This window comes from Adelges cooleyi, unplaced genomic scaffold (genome assembly GCF_023614345.1).
Source record: "Adelges cooleyi isolate 19-005CV unplaced genomic scaffold, UGA_ACOO_1.1 ACOO_flye_CR_arks_rails_tigmint_CR_PRNA_9, whole genome shotgun sequence".
Classification (NCBI taxonomy): Eukaryota; Metazoa; Arthropoda; class Insecta; order Hemiptera; family Adelgidae; genus Adelges; species Adelges cooleyi.
The window spans coordinates 659001-681432 of NW_026096579.1; the positions used below are offsets into that span (position 1 = coordinate 659001).

General features: G+C 37.0%; 1 protein-coding gene across 3 annotated transcripts in view; it reads right to left on the minus strand.

Moving 5' to 3' along the window:
* The window catches only part of LOC126847021 (rho GTPase-activating protein 20-like), a 187524-nt gene that overhangs the window by 3390 nt on the left and 161702 nt on the right, over positions 1-22432 (minus strand). For all 3 annotated transcript variants that reach the window (XM_050586973.1, XM_050586974.1, XM_050586975.1), the window contains 6 exons: positions 9818-9937; positions 7106-7204; positions 6265-6432; positions 5937-6160; positions 2744-2870; positions 2331-2605 (listed from right to left, as the gene is read on the minus strand). In XM_050586973.1, the coding sequence (XP_050442930.1) occupies positions 2331-2605; positions 2744-2870; positions 5937-6160; positions 6265-6432; positions 7106-7204; positions 9818-9937 (1013 nt within the window). The remainder of the gene's footprint in view (positions 1-2330; positions 2606-2743; positions 2871-5936; positions 6161-6264; positions 6433-7105; positions 7205-9817; positions 9938-22432) is intronic.

The window sequence follows — 22432 nt, forward strand, 5'->3', positions numbered from 1 at the left end:
AACACGTGCGTTGGCAAATGAACACTATGAAAGTTATACAACAGCTGCAAATGACGGTGACCGGTTGTAACTTGTAAGTGGCCAAGTAATAATTATGATTGTTATTGTTATTTGTTTCGTTGCCGAAAAAAAAAATAAGAAAATCCTGATAACCGATAAGGCGGTTTATTAATAAAAATCCAAAGAATTTCTATAACTACACGCACAACACAAACTTGCTAGCTATACGTATATTAATATTATAAGGGACCGCGAAATACCTAACCAACATATATTTACAGGTAAGAAGCCGCTTTTCACACATTTACAATAATAATAATTAATAATAAAGTCTATATATTTTTTAATATTGATAATAATATTATAATAGAAAACATCCGTGTTGGAAGTTGGTAAACCTGTTATATAGTGAAAATAATATTCGATTTGACGATTACGGATTTTTAAATACAATTTTCAAAAAAAAAAACAATATATTATAAACTTTTCAACTGTACCTAATTTTTTGTTTAAAAAATTGCTCTATATTTCTAAGTATTTTTCTTACATCGGTAAACTCTAAACCAAACGAAAATGTCAAATGAAAAACGATTCCGGATAATTAGTATGATGACACATTAAGGAAGTAAAGCTAGCCGTTAGGTTGTATGCTTAAAACGGTTTCAAACTTTAGATAATAAATTATTAAAAATTTGTTACATAAATTATTAAGATATATTATTATATTATACGAAAACCGTTATGTTGGTAAAATGTAGGTAATAAGGTTTGATTCAACATACGACTAGCGCAGTTATAATAATATTATGTTTATCGTTGCAGATAAGAAAATTAGATTGAAGATAATAGAGTTGAAAATAAGGCTACATTTAAAATATATATTTTTTTAGTAGAAAGTCAGTTAGAGCCTAGAGGAGTGGTAATTTATTTCAAGACAAAATTAAGGCAATATATTATCACAACACTTTAAAATAAAAACAAAAATCATATTATTAATCAATCGCATTTCAATGAATATTAATTTATGGCACCTACATAATAATCAGTTTTCTAAGTAGTTTGCACTGTAGTCAATTATTCAAATAACTCTTTTTTAACGACTTATTCGAATAAAAAAAAAGATATCGAATAGTTTTGAAAAGGAATTAATCGAATAAAAAACAATATTCGAATATTTTATAATTTATATTCAATTAAATCGACTGAACTGAAATAATATGTTTGCATTAAAAAACACTATAATATCTTATAGAATTAAGCAACACTTTATAATGATAAATTTGTCACTGAATTTTTTTTCTCTTTAAATTTATTATTTTTCGTAATCTAATTATTATTTATTTGTTACGTTATATTTATAAGGTAAAAAAAAAAAATAGTATTTATATTTCTATTTCTATGTCATTAGGTATAACCGGATTTACATGTTTTTCAGCTATACAACATATTGTGCCAATATAAAACAAAATAGCTATGTCTCGATTTTATACGGCGTTATTATCTTAAAGTAGAAGTCGACTATTTAAAATGTGTAAATAATAAAAATTCCATAGCCAATCGTATCTAACGAACCATCTGATCGATTAGAGATTTGAATTATACACGAGATCACAACGTCTTGGTGATAAAATAGTTCAAATGAAGCGAGAATTTTTTTTAAATATATCTTATTTCACTATCGATAATGTTTTTATTTGTATATATTATGTGTATTAGATATTTTTCTACGAAATTATGTTTAAAAATACAAATTACTGGAAAACGACAGTTGCAAATTATTTGTACATTATGTTTGAAAGTTATTCGATTAGTTATTGTTGAGTTTTCAGTTGGATAAAAAGTGTTATCTAGGTAATAAAGTTTGTAAACGCCATTATTCAAAAACAAAATAATCTACTTTTTTCTGAATTTAATTAAAATCTATTAACTTATACATATATAAAAAAAATGACATCTACATTTTCCCACTAAATTGTACATATTATGTTGGCCTGACCTAACCATAGTATAGGATTTTCGCTATTCCCTTATTTTCAAAAGCCAAAATAAGGGGGGGGGGCTAGGGAAGTTTAAGTCCTTCTAAACTCGTCGGCACTCTAAAAACATGTCGGCAACCAATCAGGCACTGCCCCCAAATAAGGTTTATACTTTTTACCGAAATTCTGAGTGAGCTTTTGCCTAAAACAGTTTTTTAAAGGTCTAAACTTCCTTAGTCCCCCCTCCCCCTCCCTCTAGTTACGCCATTGCCATCAATTAGGTTGTTTTTTTCCGTATCGAGTGAACGATCAATAATAATAATAATAATAGGATAATAATAATAATAATAATACCTCAAGATGAAATGACACCTGGCCAACGGGTCGTGTATGTTGTTGCAGTGGTCCAGGTCGAAACCCTCTTCTGCGCTAAGTCCGTCCCTGAGACAGCTCAGCTTGACCGAATAGGGTTTCTCGTGGCCGAACAGCGGATAAGGAGGTTCTTCCCTGGGCGTCTTGGCCCACAGCTGAAACTGTGCCGGGTCCACGTCTCGCATTTCCAAATGGTCCAAGGCTATTTTTACACAATCCTTGGCACTCTCGTCCGGACCGATTGAAAACGTTTTACACTGGAACACCCAGTTGATTTATTAGTAGACACACACACACACACACACACACACGCGCGAGAGAGGCTTTTTTTGTTTGTTAATGACGATATTAAAAATAATAATACCGTCGGCTGTACAATATAGTGTTACACTCACGTATTCTATTCCAGTGTTGAGATCTTGGTAGAACACTTGAATGTTAGTGGTCGGCGGCTCTTTTCGGATTTCTTCTTGCGATTCTTCCACCAATTTCGACCACCATAAATTCCTAGTAGCTTGAGTGCTGTAACATTATACAACATACCGTTAAACAAACAATCAACAATAATTTAAACGGCGAAAAAGGTCACACGACCTTTTTTCTCTCTCCATATTTCCTGACTTTTTTTTTTTATGTCTTTCACTTTTTCCACATTTTAGATAGGGCAAGCGCGATAAGACCTTTTTTCCGAAGGTGAGTGGGGGCGGGGGGGGGGGGTCGATTTATGTTAAAATACGGAATAAAATTTGAGAATGTTCATTTTAATCACATCTTTTCCTTTGGGGGTTTGTCCATCTCACATTAACCAGACCGCCTAACAAACTTCTCCCGAATACCGCGGAACCTAACCTAACTTAACCTCAGTCCTCACCCCACCTAACCTAATTATAAGCGAAAAAAAAAGTAGGACAATGCATAATCATTATTATTATTATTAGTTAACACAACATTCCACAACATGCGGATTAAGGGCAAATGAGACGGAGACCGGACACGGGTGAACGGATCACATTAGCCGGTTTTATAAATAGGAAAAAAAAAATGTCAACTTCCTAATTAATATCCGGCACGTTATTGAGATTAGCGCGGAAAAATTTAAGATAAACAAATTCTTACCGATAAACACGTTCCGTATGTAAAATTTCCCACCCCCCCCCTCCACCCTATTTTCAAAGTCTCTAAAAAGATTAATAGTATAATACATTTCGATAACATTAAAAAATATGTTGCACGTTTTTTTAATTACCGGGAATACTGAAGCTGTTGAATGTGTATCACGTTAATTATTAGGTTCGTAACCAATCGTAAACGGTCGCAAATTAATGGGAAACAATAAGAATGAAAACATCATTATGTAACTTACGGATTGGTTTCTTCGTCGCGGGCAATATAATTGCCATTATTTAAACCGAATCGACTGCCGAAAGGCAATACACAGTGGTTTTTTCTTTTGCACGTTAACTTAACGTCGATAAACGACAATAACTTTTTTATACGGTCGAAAATCATAACGATAAAAAGTCGCAGTAGACTTTGGAAGCGACAAACTCAACCACACGACTATAGCATAACCGCGTCTTGGCACTATAAAAAAGTAACTAACACAATCGGCACCGTCGTCCCATGTATTATAATAATATTCAAAGATTAGGTAGGCGACAGATTGGACATTTGACCTGCTGATACTGGCAAAATAAACAAAAAAAATTTAAAAAAGCCAATAGATAAAGGACGAGAGTGTGGGTAGGTGTACACGTACCTACTATCGAGAGGAAAATAGAATAGTAGGTACTTATTTTTTTTTTTTTACCTACCTAAATATAAAAAAATAAAACGTAAACAACAAAATATAGTTAAGTAGATAAAAAAACGGCCGATTCAAAACTGTTTAGTATTGTAGAAACAGACTCTGATAAACGATTACTACTATCCGTCAAGTCTCGGAGAGAACTAACTAAAATGGATATAAGCAGCTGATGTGTGTTAAGATTATTCGAATTTCGATTTGAGATCGACAAAAAGCCGTGTAATGTGCGATTTTCTTTTTTATCCCGTCAAATGATCTGCAACAACCTTTCTCACCCGTGTACACCATTAATAATCCTACGCACATACCTACTATAACACAAGAGATGTGTTCGATAAACTCAAAGAAAATATTTTAATATATCTGGTCATTCGTGTGACAAATGACTGTGGTGTTCAAGGCAAACGATAATATTTAATTTTGCGTCCAGGAGACAAAAAAAGTATCGCTTTCCCACGGCGGCATGGATATTATAATAAACTGAACGTCGGAATGATGCCAAGATTAAATAAAAGAAAAATGATTTTATCGAAAACCAATTGGCTGATTTATTGTTTGCCGATTGACGTTAATCGGCGAGAATTGCAAAAAAATTAAATAAACATAATATGTATTTATGCAATATTAGCTCGGATGTGAAACTGATCATCCGGAATCACTTGACAACTGACCAAACACGGAGAGATAGGAAAAATGTTGATAAATCTAAAAACATTGGCGATACAACTCGTTTGGAATTTGGATATTACTTAGAGGATAGATTTTCAGATGTTTCATGCGTTTTCCTTTAAGAAGCGGTATTTTTGTTTAAATTTTATCGGAGTGTGCACTAATTTTGCATTAATTTAATAGTTTCGACAATGGAAAATTATAGTCTCTTTGGACAAGAACACTATACGATTGGTGAGAATTTCCCACGGTTTTTTAATAATGACTGCGGCCTTCAAGGACGCGACCTTAACAGTTAAAACAATACAGTGAACACTTCAGTAGATATTTACCAGCTCCACCGCCGTGGATATCGTCCGGGGATGATGTAAGTATTTGCCGTTTATTTTTATTTTTTTAATTGTAAGTGCATCATCGTGGACACCTTGTTTTCGAGTACGCGTTAAGTGGAATTTATGAAATGCGCATCTGTTAAACATAATTTAAGCACACGTGTCGAGCCTGTATGCGTTTCGGGTGTTAATAACTTTATTGTTGGCACAACCTCCGAGACGACACCGTCTTGTAATGTTTTATAATACAGCGACGATGCTACGTCGCCCATCCGTGAACGTTCAATGATTTAATAATACGCAAATTATCATTCACTATAATAATAATTACACATTCATGTGCACATACGAAGAAGACGATGGCGGCGGCTGTTACCTACGGATAACCCGGCCGAATACAATAAGCCGTTTTTGTCTAATTAAGATAGTCATTTAAGTCGGCACGACCCATACACACGGGTACCGTTAGCGAACCTCCTTTCCGATACAATACCCGTTTGTCCCATAGTGTTCTGGGCGACGAGCACACTATTATTATTATTATTATTATTATTAAATTGATGCTCATAGGAGAGATTATACATGGTTTTTGGATCACTGTCGCACAATGGCCGGTTCAAAGACCCTCGCTAATGACGAGTGAGATGGCGGGGTCCCGCTGAGACCGCACCCCGCCGCATACAACAACACAACGGTAAAACACAATGATATTTCGGTAGTGGATATCCAAGACCGTTTTTCCCATTAATGTTTTAATGTTTTTTTTTTTTTTTTACTAACCTAAACACTGCTACGTAGTTGGTAGTCGGCCATCCGATGACGAAAGACGTATCCGAAGACCTCGGAATTTCGGCCACTTCGTCCAAGACGGCCGGCGTGTCGTTCAACCAGATTTCCGACACCCTCACCTTGTCCTTAAGCTTGAAATTGCCACCCGATTTCGCCTTGGCCACCAGCAGTAGGTCGTTGAACAAGAACAGGTGACGTTCCTGGCAATGGACACCCTGTAGACATATGTATATATACGGGGAGTTAAGTACGGTTTGCACTAAGTACAACAGCTGCACTTGAGTTTCTTTTTTTGCCTTAAGAAAATGCACACACTCACGTTTATGAATTGCACCGGCGACTCCATGATGAATTTCCTGGGACTGTCGCTCCTGACCTTATTGGGAGTGCTGGGAGGCGACTCCGACCGCAGAGACTTGGACGACAGGGCCCGCCGAAGAGCGGCCGTTCCCGTTCCACCCCTCTTTCGGATTAACCCTTTCATTTTCTAAAACACAATACCGAAACCGTGTTTCAACCGTTCATAATAATATGGTCATAAATCATAATATACATAAAAAAAAAAAAAAACAACACGGAATAGATATGTTTTCCCCTCACCTCCCTGATCTATCCAATACTCTTCTCCTTCCTTCTGTCTTTAACCTAATCTAACTTATTTAATCCAAATCCAACTTTAATCTAACTGACCTCTTATCAACTGGCTCTTATCAGGAGCCGTTATCAGTTGTCCCTTATTACCACAGATGTATTTAATAAACTAGATTGCCATGTGTACCTATACGCCGCCAATAGAGATAATTGAAGTTACCGTTTTCCGCCATCTTTGTGGGAATTAGAACCTTATTTTATTATATATCTGTGCTTATTACTATTCTCTCATCAGGAGATTTTAGCAGATTCTCTTTTCACTAATCTCTTATCAGCTGTCTCTTAAAACTATAATCTTATCAACAATCCTTTATCAGCTATGTTTTGTCAGCATCCGTTATCAGTTGTTTTCTATCACTCTCTGAAAAGTCGTGACCGAGAGCCTATGACGCAAATTTTGAAATTCCAGACCGCCCAGCGGTAAATCATATCCATGTTAAAATGTAAAGGCGAGCGCAGGTTATTTTTATACTCTAGGACATTTTCCAAGATGTAAATAATATACTTACCATTGTGAGCGCTTCTTTATCGTAAAGCCTGAGGAAGTCGTTGGGGAATACATCTTGAATTCGTTCCAAATCGCTTTGCTCGTGAACACGTTTTATAGTCTGCAAAAGAAAACATTATAAATAAATACACAGGATAAGACAAACACCCCGTAGCACACATACTGCGATAACGTACAGCATACACAAAATTACTCCTAGTATACAATACACAATGCAAACAATTAAAAAAAAAAAATAATAATCTGTTAATTCGACTAATTAAAATCGATTTTTTTTTTTCATCCGTCACACATTGTATGTCTACGCCTAATGCCGGAAGCCAACTTTCGAGTTTCGATTCGACATCTATAATACCTACGATCATTGGGCTATCGGTGGCAATTAAATAGTGTTAACAATGCCTCTGGCGTTTGTGAGTTAATTGAAAATCTTAAACCGGAGATGCCGACGGCTTATATAGAGGACCCTCTACAGGCCCAAGGAAATATGACAAACGCACTTGGCTCATTCACTGATCTCGACTAGCTGATATTTTATGGACTTGCGGGCACAGGTAAACGTCGTCGGATCGATTGCTTAGGGTGTAGATTTTCACATGGTATAAAAATCATTATTAATATCGTCGTCATCGCCGCGGTTGTACAAGCCAATCTAGACTAGCATCGGTACGCGCATAAATTAATATCGCCCGGCACACTGCCTACTGCGCCAGCTAAGTGTATGATATTATAATAATATTATGTACATTATACTACATTATACAAGCGAACCGTAACGAGATATGGAAAATCATTTAAAACGCGTAGGAGGCGAACGCTATATTATAATGATTTGTTGTATATCGGCAGCGGTAATTTAATATCGTCGATATTGCTGTGGTCGGATCGTATTCACCGATACGACAGTTCGCGTTACATGTAAGTACATTAGCTAAAAAAAAAAAAAAACCCATGATAATATGTTACGATTTAAGTGCACCGACGCCATATTTGATTCGACCGCGGCGAACCCAAGACTGTGGCATAGACCCGATTTTTATAAATGATGAGAAACAAAATGAAGGATGGATAAAAAAAAAATATATAAAATTAGACAAATCACAAGAAAAAACACTACACACAGCGATGCGTCCGATCTCTGATCGATTAACATACGAATTGAATATATATATACATATATAGAACACAATATCAGCTTACGACGTCTTTTGTCGGAACATTCCAAAATGTCTTTCAATCCGCTGGGAAAATCGTTCCAACAGGCAACAAGTGTGCAGGAATTAACTAGGACGGGGAGGCGAGAAAAGCATAGGTAACATAGTTGGTCCAACTCAAATAGTAATAATATGAAGAGATGAACTAACATATTATTATACTAGTTATGACCAGTATTGGTACTCTGTATTATGATAAAACAAGTTTTTACCCCTTATCATAAAAATTGTTTTTTTTGTTTTCAAGATACTGTTATCATCGATATGTTATCACCACGATATATCGAACGGTATTTTTTTTGGCTTCTAATTAGACAGACTGATTTTAGTCCTACTGTTTGCGTCACTTTCAAACTACCATAGCCACTAGTACAGTTGCTTTAAGTAAAATCACTGATTTTAGGGCTTATGCGTACAATTCAAAACTCTTCAATGAATGCTTATATATGGCAGCAGTAATTTTAGCTTGGACGCGATAGCTAAGATGGTATTGGTTTTATTTGATTTTTACATTGTACAAACTCAAAGGTAGGTACAATATTACTGTTGGACACTTTTTTTTTTTTTTATAACGCCTCCTCGTCGTGCATAATCGTTTAAGCTGAGAAGCGGAGGCACTCAAGACGAATATGGTCATTGTGGCATTTCGCAGGACCGGTACATACAAGTCGCCTTGGCACATTTAGCCCCCGTCGCAATTTATCAGTTTTGGGTGTGGCAGTAGTGTCGTTTACATTTTACTCGAGTTCTGCACAGGCCGGTGTAACGCACATTATATACACACCGTGTAGGTACACTTTTTATCACTTAATCATTGAATTTTTTTAAAGTTTTTAGCCGGTGTTTTAACGATAATATTAATAACATAATTAATTATTCGTTTCGAATTGGAGCGCGCGGTTACAATGACGAAACGCCGAACCGGCCCTCGATAGAGATCAACAGCTATATCATACACACACACACACACAAGACACAAGACAAACGCATACCACCGGCATTATCAATGGGTTTAGTAGATGAAAAAAAAAAAAATACACACACTCCGCAGATCCGTTTGAAACGCGCACACGGCCCGCAGCAGACAGCTCTGCCATTATTGTGGGATAATATGACCGAACGACAAGAAAAAAAAAAAAATCATAATACAAGTGGGTCGTTGTTATCAAAGAAAAACGAACGGTTCAAAGGTCTCTACAATGAGCGACCATTATTCAGTCGAAAATGATATTTTCATAGTAGGCGAGAGAAAAAGTGTTCTTGTATTATTCTTTGTAGACCGCGCACGAAGAAAGTGGGTCTCTCTCTGCCGACACAATGCCACCGTCTCTGTTCTCTGTATTTTTAACAATTTTTTTTTTCTTTTTTATCGACACCAGACTATAATATCGACAGAAATAAAAATATTATAATGTTGTGCACTTAAACACTCACACACACACACACACACACACGCCCACGAAGAATGATTAAAAAATATTTTTTTTTGGTAGTCTTACTTGTTTGACGGTGCTGTTGGCCATACAGAGGTCGTGGTACTCGGCGCCTCGTCCATGTTCCGGTCTGGTATCGTCCAGCAAACTCTGGAAATACGTTTCGTATTGGGCAAGCCTGTGCACCTGTGTGAACAGAAAGAAAACAAATCTGTTAGAACGGCCTTCGGTTGTAACGTTAACTGATATCGGCGCAGCACCTCCTTGACCGTGACCGCGAGGCTCTGAACCCGCGGGAAGAGATACCGATTGACGGCCGCAAGCGCCGCATTGATCCCGAACGATTCGAGCCAAAAGAGAACTTGCTTAAGAAACATCAACTTATTAACTATCGTGCCCATCGCGTGACACCGTACAAGGTGTTATGTTAAGTCTGACTAATCTAACTGTTAACTATAAAAGTCACCATGTTTTTTCTTTAATATACTTTTTAAATATTTGTAGTTAAACTTTTTGAAACAAATAAACCCTCCTCCCCCGCCAAAAGAAAAAAAAAATGGGAAAATCACACTTTGACCGTATTTAATTTTATATTCTGTTTCACAAAAACTTACATAAATAAGTATAAAATATTTATACATACTTAAATATATTCTGATACACTAAAAATACAACTATTGCCTTTACGGTGATTTTTTATCGATGCTCGTTTGTTTCTACGAGTATCATTTATATGTTTATTCGAAAGCGATTTTATCACCATTTCAGTTAAAAAAAAAATTATTCTTGAAGACCTGTGGTCCCCCGCCCACCTATTAGACTATTATAGTGTCTATGTCGACCGTACTGTGTAGGTACTATACGATTTGGAAATGACTGCGGCTTTGGCGAGGAGCTGTTGCAGCACGCAATCATTGCACACGTTGAAGATAAGAGAGAGAGAGAGAGAGAGAGAGAGGTAGATAAGAAACCTGTAGAATTTTTTCTCGGCGTTCTCGGAAATCCGCAAGACCAATGCGAGATATACATCTCTTATGCGCTATTATAATGATCTAATAGAGCAGCAGCAGCAGCAGCTTCCTGCTGGGTCTCCGCGGGCGAGGAAGAAACGTGACACTCGGACGGTCCCTGCGCCTTAAACTGTCGTTTGCCAAAGGCCTCACAGCACTTGTACGATTTTTTACATGTTTACAACAACATCCTGTTCTTCATCGCTTTTCGTGCGCACGTAACATGACGTATACATAATATTAATATTATGTGAAATACATCTCTATACCACTGTCCCGAGACGTCCATATCGCCGTCCGAATGGCAGGTATACATACAATAATAGTACGATAAATACAATACAAATGGGTAGGTATCGCTCGAATTGGCGACCTTGGTCTATACACGCACATTTTCTCGCAACTCATCCACGCACACGACTGCTATAGTGTACAGCACGTTTGTCGAGGTAAATTAACATTTTAAATGGGCAGGGGAAAAAAAAACCATTATATTTCAAAAAATTATATTACATCTTTTGTGCGAGAAAAAAATATATACGGATTTAAGTCACTCTCGTATTTCGACTGAACTTATTTTTTGACCTTGGAGACAACATAAAACACTGTAACGGTCGTTCTGGGACAATAGGTACTCGTTGTGGAAGCTATTGGGCAAGCGCGCAAATTGGGCCGATTAAAGGATCGTTAACGATTTGTTTTCATTTTCTTAGCGAGCAAAACGAAAAATAAATTGCAAATAAATTATAGACGGTTGACCTTGAAAGCTGCGCTTCGGCTTTGTAATTTTATTTCTCATATAATTGTCGCTGCGAAATTTCGTGTGATTTTTTCAAGGTGACTCCTACCGGTCAATATAATATATGTATACAACGATTACGTGTAATTACCGCGCACAATTAACGCGTTTCCGTGGAAAATATGGCGAATGTCTTAAAAAAAAAAAAAAATAATAATAAAGACCATCGTAGGTATTTGTTTGTCCTTTTAACGTGTACCGACGTCGGATCAAAAGCGACCGTGCGATTTCAGAAAAAAAAACAATCATTTCGTTGCAATTTTCAAAAAAAAAAAAATACATTTTGCCATTGTTGTGCATCATCATTCGAATAAAGCGTTATCATAAATAATCAACTAGATAACACACAGTGGTGGATCTAGGGGGGGGGGGCTAGAAAAAATAAATCACTTCAAATACACGTAAGCAATAGTCATAGAGTTTTTAAAGCTTACATAGTAAAATAAATAAACATATTGTATTATAAAAAACAAAAATTCACTTTTAATGCATACAATTCAAGTACATAAGGGAGGGGTTTTAGCTCCCATAGCCCCCTCCCCTTGTATCCGCTCCTGATAACACATAATACGAGTAAAAGTCGTTCGGATAATGTTTTATTGGAATAAATTGTGAAATAATTATTCCAATAACGTTTCATTCGAATGGGAATTTGCACAACTCTGCTTGTAGTCCTCACACGTCCGGTAAAAAAACGTTAAAAACATCAACAAGAATCGTAGTGCGCAAAATATACCTACATACACAATGGCGGTAAACAACCGTGACGCAAGTACTGCGAGAACGATAATTTAATAACAAGTGTAATAATTGTTAACAACGCCCTCAAACAATAGAGATTCAGATCTTGTACCTCAACCTTCAGCGCATAATTTAGACTCAACTCGACATAAGAAAACGAAGTTACTTTTAACGCGTCGTTTATAGTTTTGCGCTAGACCCTTGACGAAAAATAATTTTGATAACAACATTACATCAGATGGCTGATAGTGAAACGACATGGATCCGCATGGATGTCACCGACAGATCTGTAGCAATTAAAAATAACTGCAGAAGTATCTATGTTAACTGCTCAGCGGCGAGGTCAAATGCACGGTTTAATGCAACTCCTCTGCGTCCGTTCCTCCTATCATTTAACTATATGTTAGTACACTCGGGATATTAAAAACTTAAAATTACCGCTTTTCAAAATAGCTACGTTAATTTTTTTCAGTGAGAGATTCGTTGAAATAAAAATAAACGTAGCACTAAGTTATCTGGCAACGACCGCGGTGTACTAATTCGCCGCGTTTGTTGAGCAACAAAAATGCATTGGATCGAACGCGCCTTAATATAGTCTTGTATAGGACTTGTGGGTCGTTGCAATCCAACGTAACGTGTACCGTCATCACATAAGGGGGCCGGAGGTATCCACGGTATCCTTGCACTCTTATATTATGCATCGGAGGCGGATGTGTGTGTGTGTGTGTAATTAAGCGGCTGAGGCGATAACCGGTAGACCGGAACACGGGATATTGAATGTCTCAAGTCGGAACAACGGTGTCGATCATAACCGGTGATCCGTATTTTCGAAGACGACTCGACTTCTTGGCGTTTAACGCCACAGCATAAAAAAAAAAAAAAATAGTAGCGCTTTTTTTTCGAAACGAGGGGATGACATCGGCGGTCGGCAGATGTGATACAAACACACACACCACACATTAGCATACTTATATATATATATATATACCTACTTATAATATTATACACACGCGAGCATATAACGGTTTTGCCGGCCAAGCACACCCGTGGATCCAGCGAACCAGTTTTGTGTGTGGACATTTTTCCTGCGACCGACCGAGCAACGGCATGTGTTTGGTATGCGGAAAAGTTTGGTGTTGAAATACATCCGAACGGCGACCGCGTGTGTGTGTGTGATGATAGTATCGGAATGGCGAAAAAAGATATCCCAGGAATTTCGATGATATTTGTTCTAATGTTCTTTGTGGGCCCCTTCCCGTTAATTTAGAATACCTCCCCTCAAAATTGTTTTATCCGTCTACTACTTGGTCGAGTAAAATGATGCTGTTTTTTTCTGAAATGGTAGCCGCCACAAAAATAATTTTTATAACGTTTTCATGAACTCACAATCTTGTTAATTTTTACAATCACAGCTGACCCGTAAACGTACTTGTCACATATTTTCTAATTTCAAGCCAGATTTTTGTTTTAAAAGCACGTAGCAACTACAGGAAGCTTACAAAAAAAAAAAACATCTGTAATATTTTTAATTAATTTTCTATTTTGCCTAATTAGTACAGTTTCTATACTTCCTACAACTCTAGAAATCCACCCCATAATAAACAAGGCATGATCCTTACTAATATTAGAGATAGCCTTCTGACCGTCGAAGTTCATGTATTTTTCCATGATTTGTACTTTGTTTTTAATTGATGTTCCCAGCTAATTTATGTATTGGTAGATTTATTTGTGTATTGTTTACATTCGTCTGTAGCACACTGTACTTACTGCGTTCGGCTCTTCATTAAATAAATAATATACTTTTTATTTGTTTATACATTGAAATTATTATTACAGGTAATGTCATGTTGTTATGTTGCGACTATCACCGAAGTCATAAAAATTTTATTCAGTCATAAAAAAATATATTTTATTGTATTGTTAGGCGTAGGTACAATAAGGAAATTTTCACTTTGAATATTTTTAATAGTATTTTTTTAAAAATTATGACGTTGTTTTTTAAAGGGGCCGTATTTTTTTTTTTTTTTTTATAACCTAACAGTTGTGTTAGGTGTGCCAAGTATTCGCACGGGATAACTGGTACGATATCGAATAACACACACACGAACAGCGCGTGTTGTTGGCGTCAAACGAGCAATAATCATTACATTATATTATTTTAATTTGATTCGATTGTATTTCATTAGTCATCGATAGAGAAACGGATTACGAGGGCCACACTTAACCGGCATAGAGTGTGAAAATCACACGCTTTACCGTATTCCAAGAAATTTGTGACAAATAATTTAAAAAAAAAAAAAATACAATATTTTTAAATCCGAAAACACGTAATACCCAACAGACACGTGAGAAACCAAAGATCTTTATAAACCGTTCGTTGATTAGACCGTGGTGCGGTTAACAGAATCAGTCCGTGACGGACGGATAGGGTGCGACCGGCAACAATAAAATGCAACGGACAAACCCGTTTGGGGGAGGAAGACGAGCTTGGGTTTTGGCAGTCTCGGGCTGTGCAGGGGCTCGCCTCGGGCGTACAGAGTTTTGAAGCCCTTTTAAGAAAACCCCCAAAAAAAAAAAGAACGTTAAGGTGTAACTTGTATTATTCGCCTGAGCTCGTGCCCCACGTGCCCTCGGGATTAGAACTGCATAAGAGCCTAAAACACCTCAGAAAACCCCTATGATAGAACACGACTTTAATGATTCGGTTAATCTGCGCCGACAGTAGCCGGCAAAACAAACAGCTGTAAACGCCTGTCTCTCTTTTTCTTATGTCGACGCCGCCGCGGTCGTACCAGTCTTTGTAATTCGACATGCGTGCAAACAGACAGACAAACGCAAGAAGAGTAATATACCTACGCGTACGGTATAATACAATATTATCGTATACAAACACACGGATGATATTTTTATTAGTAGTATATGTGTGCGCGTGTAATAACCATATATGTATATACATTTATAGAAGAATTACTATATTATTATTGAGCGCCTGCGACGGCCGCGTGCTCGTCGAAAATAATAAACCAAATTATCTAGTAGCTGTGTCTCCGGGCACGTGAATATTTGTATTCGCCAAGGTCAATGCTGACGGAGATTTTTGATTATGCGCAAAATAGAAAAAAAAAAAACAAACGAGAAAATTCGCCCCTTTCGATCCAACAGGTTTTGTTTACAGCGAGGACGGTTTTTTTGCTTGTTAATTATTACACAACCGACAAAAGGACGTGCGGTCGCCGGCGTGGCTTGCGGCCTGTTGTCGGTCGTTTCTTCCGAGGGATTAGAGAAAAAGAACAGCTCCGGCCCCGGTCGTCGCATAAAAGGAACCAGTCGTTTCCATGTATGTGAAACGGATGTAGTGCTATAAAATACAGCAGCAGCAGCAGCAGTAGTAGTACTTAAGACGACGACGACGACCGAAGAACGTGCAATGTCTACAGACACACCATATATATATATATATATATATAATAAATACGAGAGCAGGAACAGCAGACACACTGTATTGGTTAGGTTCGCACACTCGGCTAATATATATTTTGTAAATCCCGGTCGATCCCGAAAGCTGGGCGAAAAAGCTCCAGAGAGAAGAGGTCGTTAAAATATAGAGCTATATCCGCAGAGAGGGCCATCGCCTTGCTGTTGTTGTATTGTACTAATAGATATACATATTATATATGAACCATTATGTGTACAATGAAATAGGAAACCGACGAAAGCCTGTACAATAACCCACGGTCTTTTAGCGGAAATTAAAAAAAAAAAAAATCTCTCCGTTTCCAGACCATTCCTCAGAAGCTGCTGCGTCGCGTCGCAGCTGTGTGCTTCAACAATATTATTGCGGAACACCCTATGTTTTTTTCCTAAGAGTGTAAGTAGGTTATTCGAATCATATCCCACGTGTGTGTATCATCGCATGTTTATATGAGGATTAACGCAATCCAATACAGCAATATATTGTATTATTTTAATACTCCCCCGCTTGGTGTCGGTGTACATGTAAAAACAATGGTTCGCGTTTTTTACCCCGGAGCGGTTCGCTATAATTATCACGATTATAATACTATAGAGTTTATTTGTCAGATTCGTTGAAACAATATATATATATTATTATGCAACAGGTTTTCGGTTTCAGTTCTCACGCAACAGGAGGTTTTTTTTTCAATAATTATTATGCGCCGCCGCCAGGCCTACTACTACTGCGACGGAGCGGACAATTTTTTTTAGAGCTTTTCGCTTTTCTTTAAAACAAAAACACAACCCTAATCATAAGTGAGGGAGGGGAGTTTTTTGTCCGTCTGAACGTGTTCACGCAGCACAGTAAAAGTTACACACTTCAAGAGAGATAAGAGACACCTATGACAAGATTTCTGAGGGAACCTTTTTGCATTATCCACAATGCATCTTGCCTTCTATTTGTTTCGCTAAACGTGTTTTAACAGCTTTAAAATCAACTATTTGTGAGGTACTTTTATCTGTATTGCTTAAACATGTTTAAAACCATTGAGAAATCATCGACCAGACAACCTCCTCTTAATGTTGCGTGAAATTCTTCTGGGCGTGTCCGGTCTCCGGTCGTCCGGAACCAAGACAAGACCGGGAACCAGCAAAACGACGACGAATATACATTATAATATATGTACACATTATACACACATTATAATAATATACCTACCCATGGGCTATTGTAGTAACCAGGGTTCACAGCCTATAGTCAATCGCGTTGGCGGCGTAGGAGTACTCGGCGGATGTGTAGTGCTTATTATCTTATATTGTGATTATCATCATCATCGTTCGAGTAGTATCTATACAATGTTTAAAATCGAACCCTACCCGCTTGTTTGTTTAATAACCGCGACTATTAAAACCGTAGTAACGGCCCCCACGATTTTGGCGTTGACCGCAAAAACGTTTATTCGGTCCGTCCCGAATAACTAAACAATAATGCCTATAATCCTAACAATAATAATGCTCCATATTACCATCATCGGATGTGCGGCTCGCTAATCCACGTTGCTATAGTGCCGTGTGTATATCTCTATATTATACTGGCGACAACGTCTTGCCCGGCTGACCACCGGTGATCGAAGAAAAACGCGCGAGACCGGTTTTTTTTCGCTGACAATATTATTATATTAGATATACAAAATATACACGTTTTTTAAGCGCCGTTTAATCTCGCGAGTAGGTTATTTTTTGTATTTTTTAAACAACCGCGAACAAGACTTATCCGATGGCCTCTGGCGGCGGCGTGGCTTCTGTGACGACTGACTTCGGTATAAATCGCCGCCGCGCCGGACCGATTGCAGCCTTGCAGCTGGTGGTGCTCTTGGGGCCTTTGTTCGACAGAACTATACCTAATAATAATATGTTGTGCATTGTCCGTACATCAGGTGCACAGACTTGTACACGGTTTCCACATAGGACGTTGATTTTGCCAATCGATCATCCGCCGATTGATCGGCCGTTGACTGTAACGGTATAGTGGACATTCCCCCCTCCCTCCCAAGGGTAAAACGGACGAGTACAATTTTTTTGTTCCAGGTTTTAATTTTAAAGTATTCAAAACTATTTTCAGTCAAAAGCTGTTAACAATAATCGTACTGAAAATATTAGAAAAAACTACCGTGAGAAGTTCCTAACCGATGATTAGTTCCTGGTAAAACCCTCCAAGACGCCTCAAACGCAAATGGTGTAGAGACTTATAAGTGTAATATGCGAAATAAGTTTTACGCTTTAACGTACAGGAAATTGAGTAACACTCGATCAACACGCGTCTTCTGTGTATAATATTATAAAATTATGTATTATCAGTCACGAATAGTGTATTATGTTTGTTTACAACGGTGTCTCGGTTTCCTACCATTTTGATTGCAAAACTTGGTGTTTTTTTGCTTTTCTTTTTTGAAAACATTTTTATTTGTCACCTCACGGTGCGTTTCATCCGATTGGCATTGGCTCGCAGCTAAATAATTACAATAATAGATAATAATAATATGATATTATAATATCAAACCGGTCGGCGGCGCGGCGGTGACTTGAACGATCGTGATTGACGTCACTGAATGTATACTGTGTTGTTTCACTCGATTTTAATTATTTATATTATGTTAACACGTGACTCATCCGATGGTGCCAATTGAAAACAAATTCGGTGTAGCCAAAACTCGACTTGGGGTGGGGGGGAGGTGCCTTTAGCGTTTAAAAAAACTCGTTTCGGCCAATCAGAGTAGGAGAACAACAAAATTCAACGTTGGAAAAATTCGATATAATTGAAACATAACTGATATTATACATTAAAATATATATATATATATATATATATATACATAACGTGGTTAATAGTTAAATTTCTGTGGGCGTCCGCCGGTAAAGAACGCCATCGGAAAAGTACATTGATTGTTGCCCGGGACCTGTTATGTAAATAAGTATAGAGAAGTCATTGAGTGTATTATGATCCTATCCCTCTGTCATTTGAACGGTGTACAATCGTCGTTATTCATTCGAGTATTTGTATACTTTGGTTTTGTCGAGCAACGGTTAGCAAATGGCTATTTTTTTTAATGATTTTAACACTGTTTTGTTTGTAGAACTTTGCAAATGGTCGATACTTATACAGCAATATTGCAACGATTCAAGGTCGTCAACATGCATGTGCACAAGCTCACCGGTTTTGGTAGAAAAGCAAAAGAAAAATATTATAAACCGTGTTAAGCACTTTGATAACGCAAGCATACTCTACACGTGTACTGCAACACAACAGTAAAGGTATTACTAGTACCCAATACCAAATATGAATATGGTATTAGTACCCAATACTTATTACAGCAATTTTTTCTACAAAATTGGATCTGTATAAAACGTAAGAAATGGGTATTTTTACAACATATAATAATATAACAGTTTAGATTTAATTGACGGCTGGCAAATGTTTGTTTTTGTAATGTTTAAACATGGTAAAATATAATGACATATATATATGTACAGCGAACTTAACTTAACGTTAAAACAAAAAGAAACTCTAAAAGACATCTGATAAAAAAAAATTGTTATTTTCAGCTGAAAATCCACTGCTTTTGAACAGTGATTTAGAACAAAGTAAAAGATAAAAAAAATTAATTATTTATAAAATTACAGTCTACATATTATAATAGTTTAATTATGCCACGAGTCATGAGAAATGTTTTAATCTCATTATTTGGTATGTTAATTAAATTTCATTTGAATTCGTGTTATCAAAAAAAAAATAATTAATTACCCAAACCATACAAATACATATTTTCCATTGTTCTTTTTCTAATATACTTGAAGTAACAGTTGTTGGAAGGTTTTGGCAGTTTTACCATTTTTTACTGTAAAAATATTTTTGTGCAAGAAATCAAATATAACGAATTCAATATTATTGTTATCCGTGACCGTTTACTTATAATATTTTATTGGACCTATATCGATAGAGCTTTTGTTAAATCAACCGCCCTTTTTTTTTTGGATTCATTTGGATGTGTGTAAATCATACTTGATTGCCGGTCGAGCACAACTTGAAAAACACATGCTTTGGCATTTGTTTTGAAAATCCGTACACTGACACTTGGGTCGAGGTCAAGGCGCGTACGTGACATACGATGGTCTATAAGATTTTTTTTGGTTATTATTATTATTATTATTATTTAATTTGTTTTTCTTCAAAGTTTCTTATTCATTATTTAAGCTGCGGTCGCGGCAAACCGTTCGGACAAAATTTAAATTCCGCTTATTTAATAATTTGTTTACTATAATATTTTACTAATATCATCATCATCAATGGTGCGGTACTATTACTTAAGCTCGGGCCTAAACGGTTATGGACATCTATCGGGTAGCCTTGTCGGATATAATATTGTGATGTAACGTCGCCAAACGGCCAAACGACTTGTCGGCGCACCGGTTTTACACACCCGCAGCCATCTGTATAATTGTATACGGTAAACGAGCAACACACAGACCCACTGCCTACTATATATAATATTACATGTTAAACACACAACAGGAAGTATTTTTTCGCCAGAACGCCGCCGTGTGCAATGTAGGCTAATATTTGGCCCCGAAGCGAGCGCAGTGCGAATAATATGAACAACAACACACCACGGTGTGTTCATAGTGGAAATTTGGAGAGAAAAAAAAAAAACAACAATTAATCTTAAAATATAATCGTTGGCGCAACTAGAAAGAGGAGGGGGCTAGGGTAGATCAAACCAATCGGGCACAGCCTCCAAGTAAGGTTTATATTTTTATACTGAAATCCTGAGGGAGCTTTCAGAGTTTTTAAAAGGGCTAAGAAAGTTCACAACCCTCCCCCCGCCGCTCCCGGAGAGAAAACATACATCGTTTTTTTTAGTTATCAGAATATTTTGTGTACCTGAGAGGTCAGGCGTGTACTGTTATTTTACCCGGAAAAAAATACCACTAACGATCAGGCAAGGTAAATCAATTTGTTTTATTAAAAAAAAAAAAAATACACACGAAGCGGACCCTCGTCAAAAAAGTGCGGTTTGACCCTTGGAAAAACGTCAATCAACTACCATTGAAGATATTAGGTAAAAAATGTTTTTTTTTTATTATTCTAATATCCACACACTGAATCAATCAATGTGAAGTGTCTTCCACCGGAAAAAAACTACCGGAGTCGCACTACCTATTCGGATAACATGTCTTTTTAATAAGTTTTAACACCCAAAACACGTCGAAAATAATAATAAGACGTTTTCCTTGTTATATATTTCATCTAAATCACGTTTTTATACGGTTTTTAAGAATACAATATTATTCGCTATATTTTTTTTTTTTTTTTTGCTCTCGGCTTCTTTGCGAGGGCGACGACACGACAATCGATACAGATATCATATATTATAATATTATATATTTTATCGATACCAATTCAAGGTCGGTCCCCGTCAATCTGTTAGGACCGGCAAAAGAAAAAAAATTGAGCCTAAGAAAATATCACGGTCTCACGCCCTCGCCGAAGAAAAATATACACAATAAAAATAACAACTGTGTGCTAAGTGTGTGTATGTGTGTTGGTCGGATATCAAATTTCACGGGACCCGGCCGCCCCGTAAATGGTGGTTATAGCTGTTGGAATCCTTCGAGATAAAACGTACAATATTTTTTTCATATGTACTAAAATTAATACTTCACACAAGTAATAATATTATCATGTGGTCCTTTGATAACACGTCGGTCGAACGTTGCCGACACGAACCCCGGCACACGTGTCCGGCACCGCGAGATAACGTATAATTTATTTGTCGATTTATGTAATAATAATTATCGTACTTAAGCGTTTCGAAAATGAACGATGGCTGACGTTTCGAGAAGGACGCCGACGCCTCCGCCTCTAAAAAAAAAAACAACCATAAAAACCATATAGCCCACATATCAAGAACACAGCTCAGAAGACAGTAATATAATAATAACACGTTAGCCGATGCGTGTAAAGGAAACGGAATTTATCTAAAGGACTTAAGTCACTGGCGGTACTGCCAGCGTTGTCGGTACTTGTTTACCACCACCACCACCATAAGACCATTTGTATATTGTAAATAGCATTCTACTTCTTCCAGTGCACAGATTCGCAGACAATAGATTTAATTACAACTAATACTAAACTGCGGTAAATCATATCGTTTTGAATAGGCGTGTTTCCGGCAAATACTTAACTCATTACAAAGTATAGGTACTATTTTATTGGAAAACGTTGTCAACTCTAGAGTCCTCTTAAATGGGGGGTAGGTACTCAGGAGGACTTACTGGTGCTGTGCAATAATCGTAGCACACGATTGTTACATATTACATTTCAAGAGCCGTCGGTTCTATAATTACAGCCCAGAACTACTGTGGTCGTCGTTCGGACGGTATTGAAATAATTTGGTTATCGGTTAGAAAAATAATTAGCTAATTACGCCCCGCGGTTTAGGCTATTTGTGTTTGTCGACCTCTTATTTTTATTAACAACAATAATAATAATAATAATTGTAGGTAATGTTATGATATTATATTATCTAACTAACAATACACACGGTCAACTAGACCCGGCAGCCGGTAATGGGCGAAAACCTGTATCCAAATCGAATTAACGGGTAATTAACGAGACGG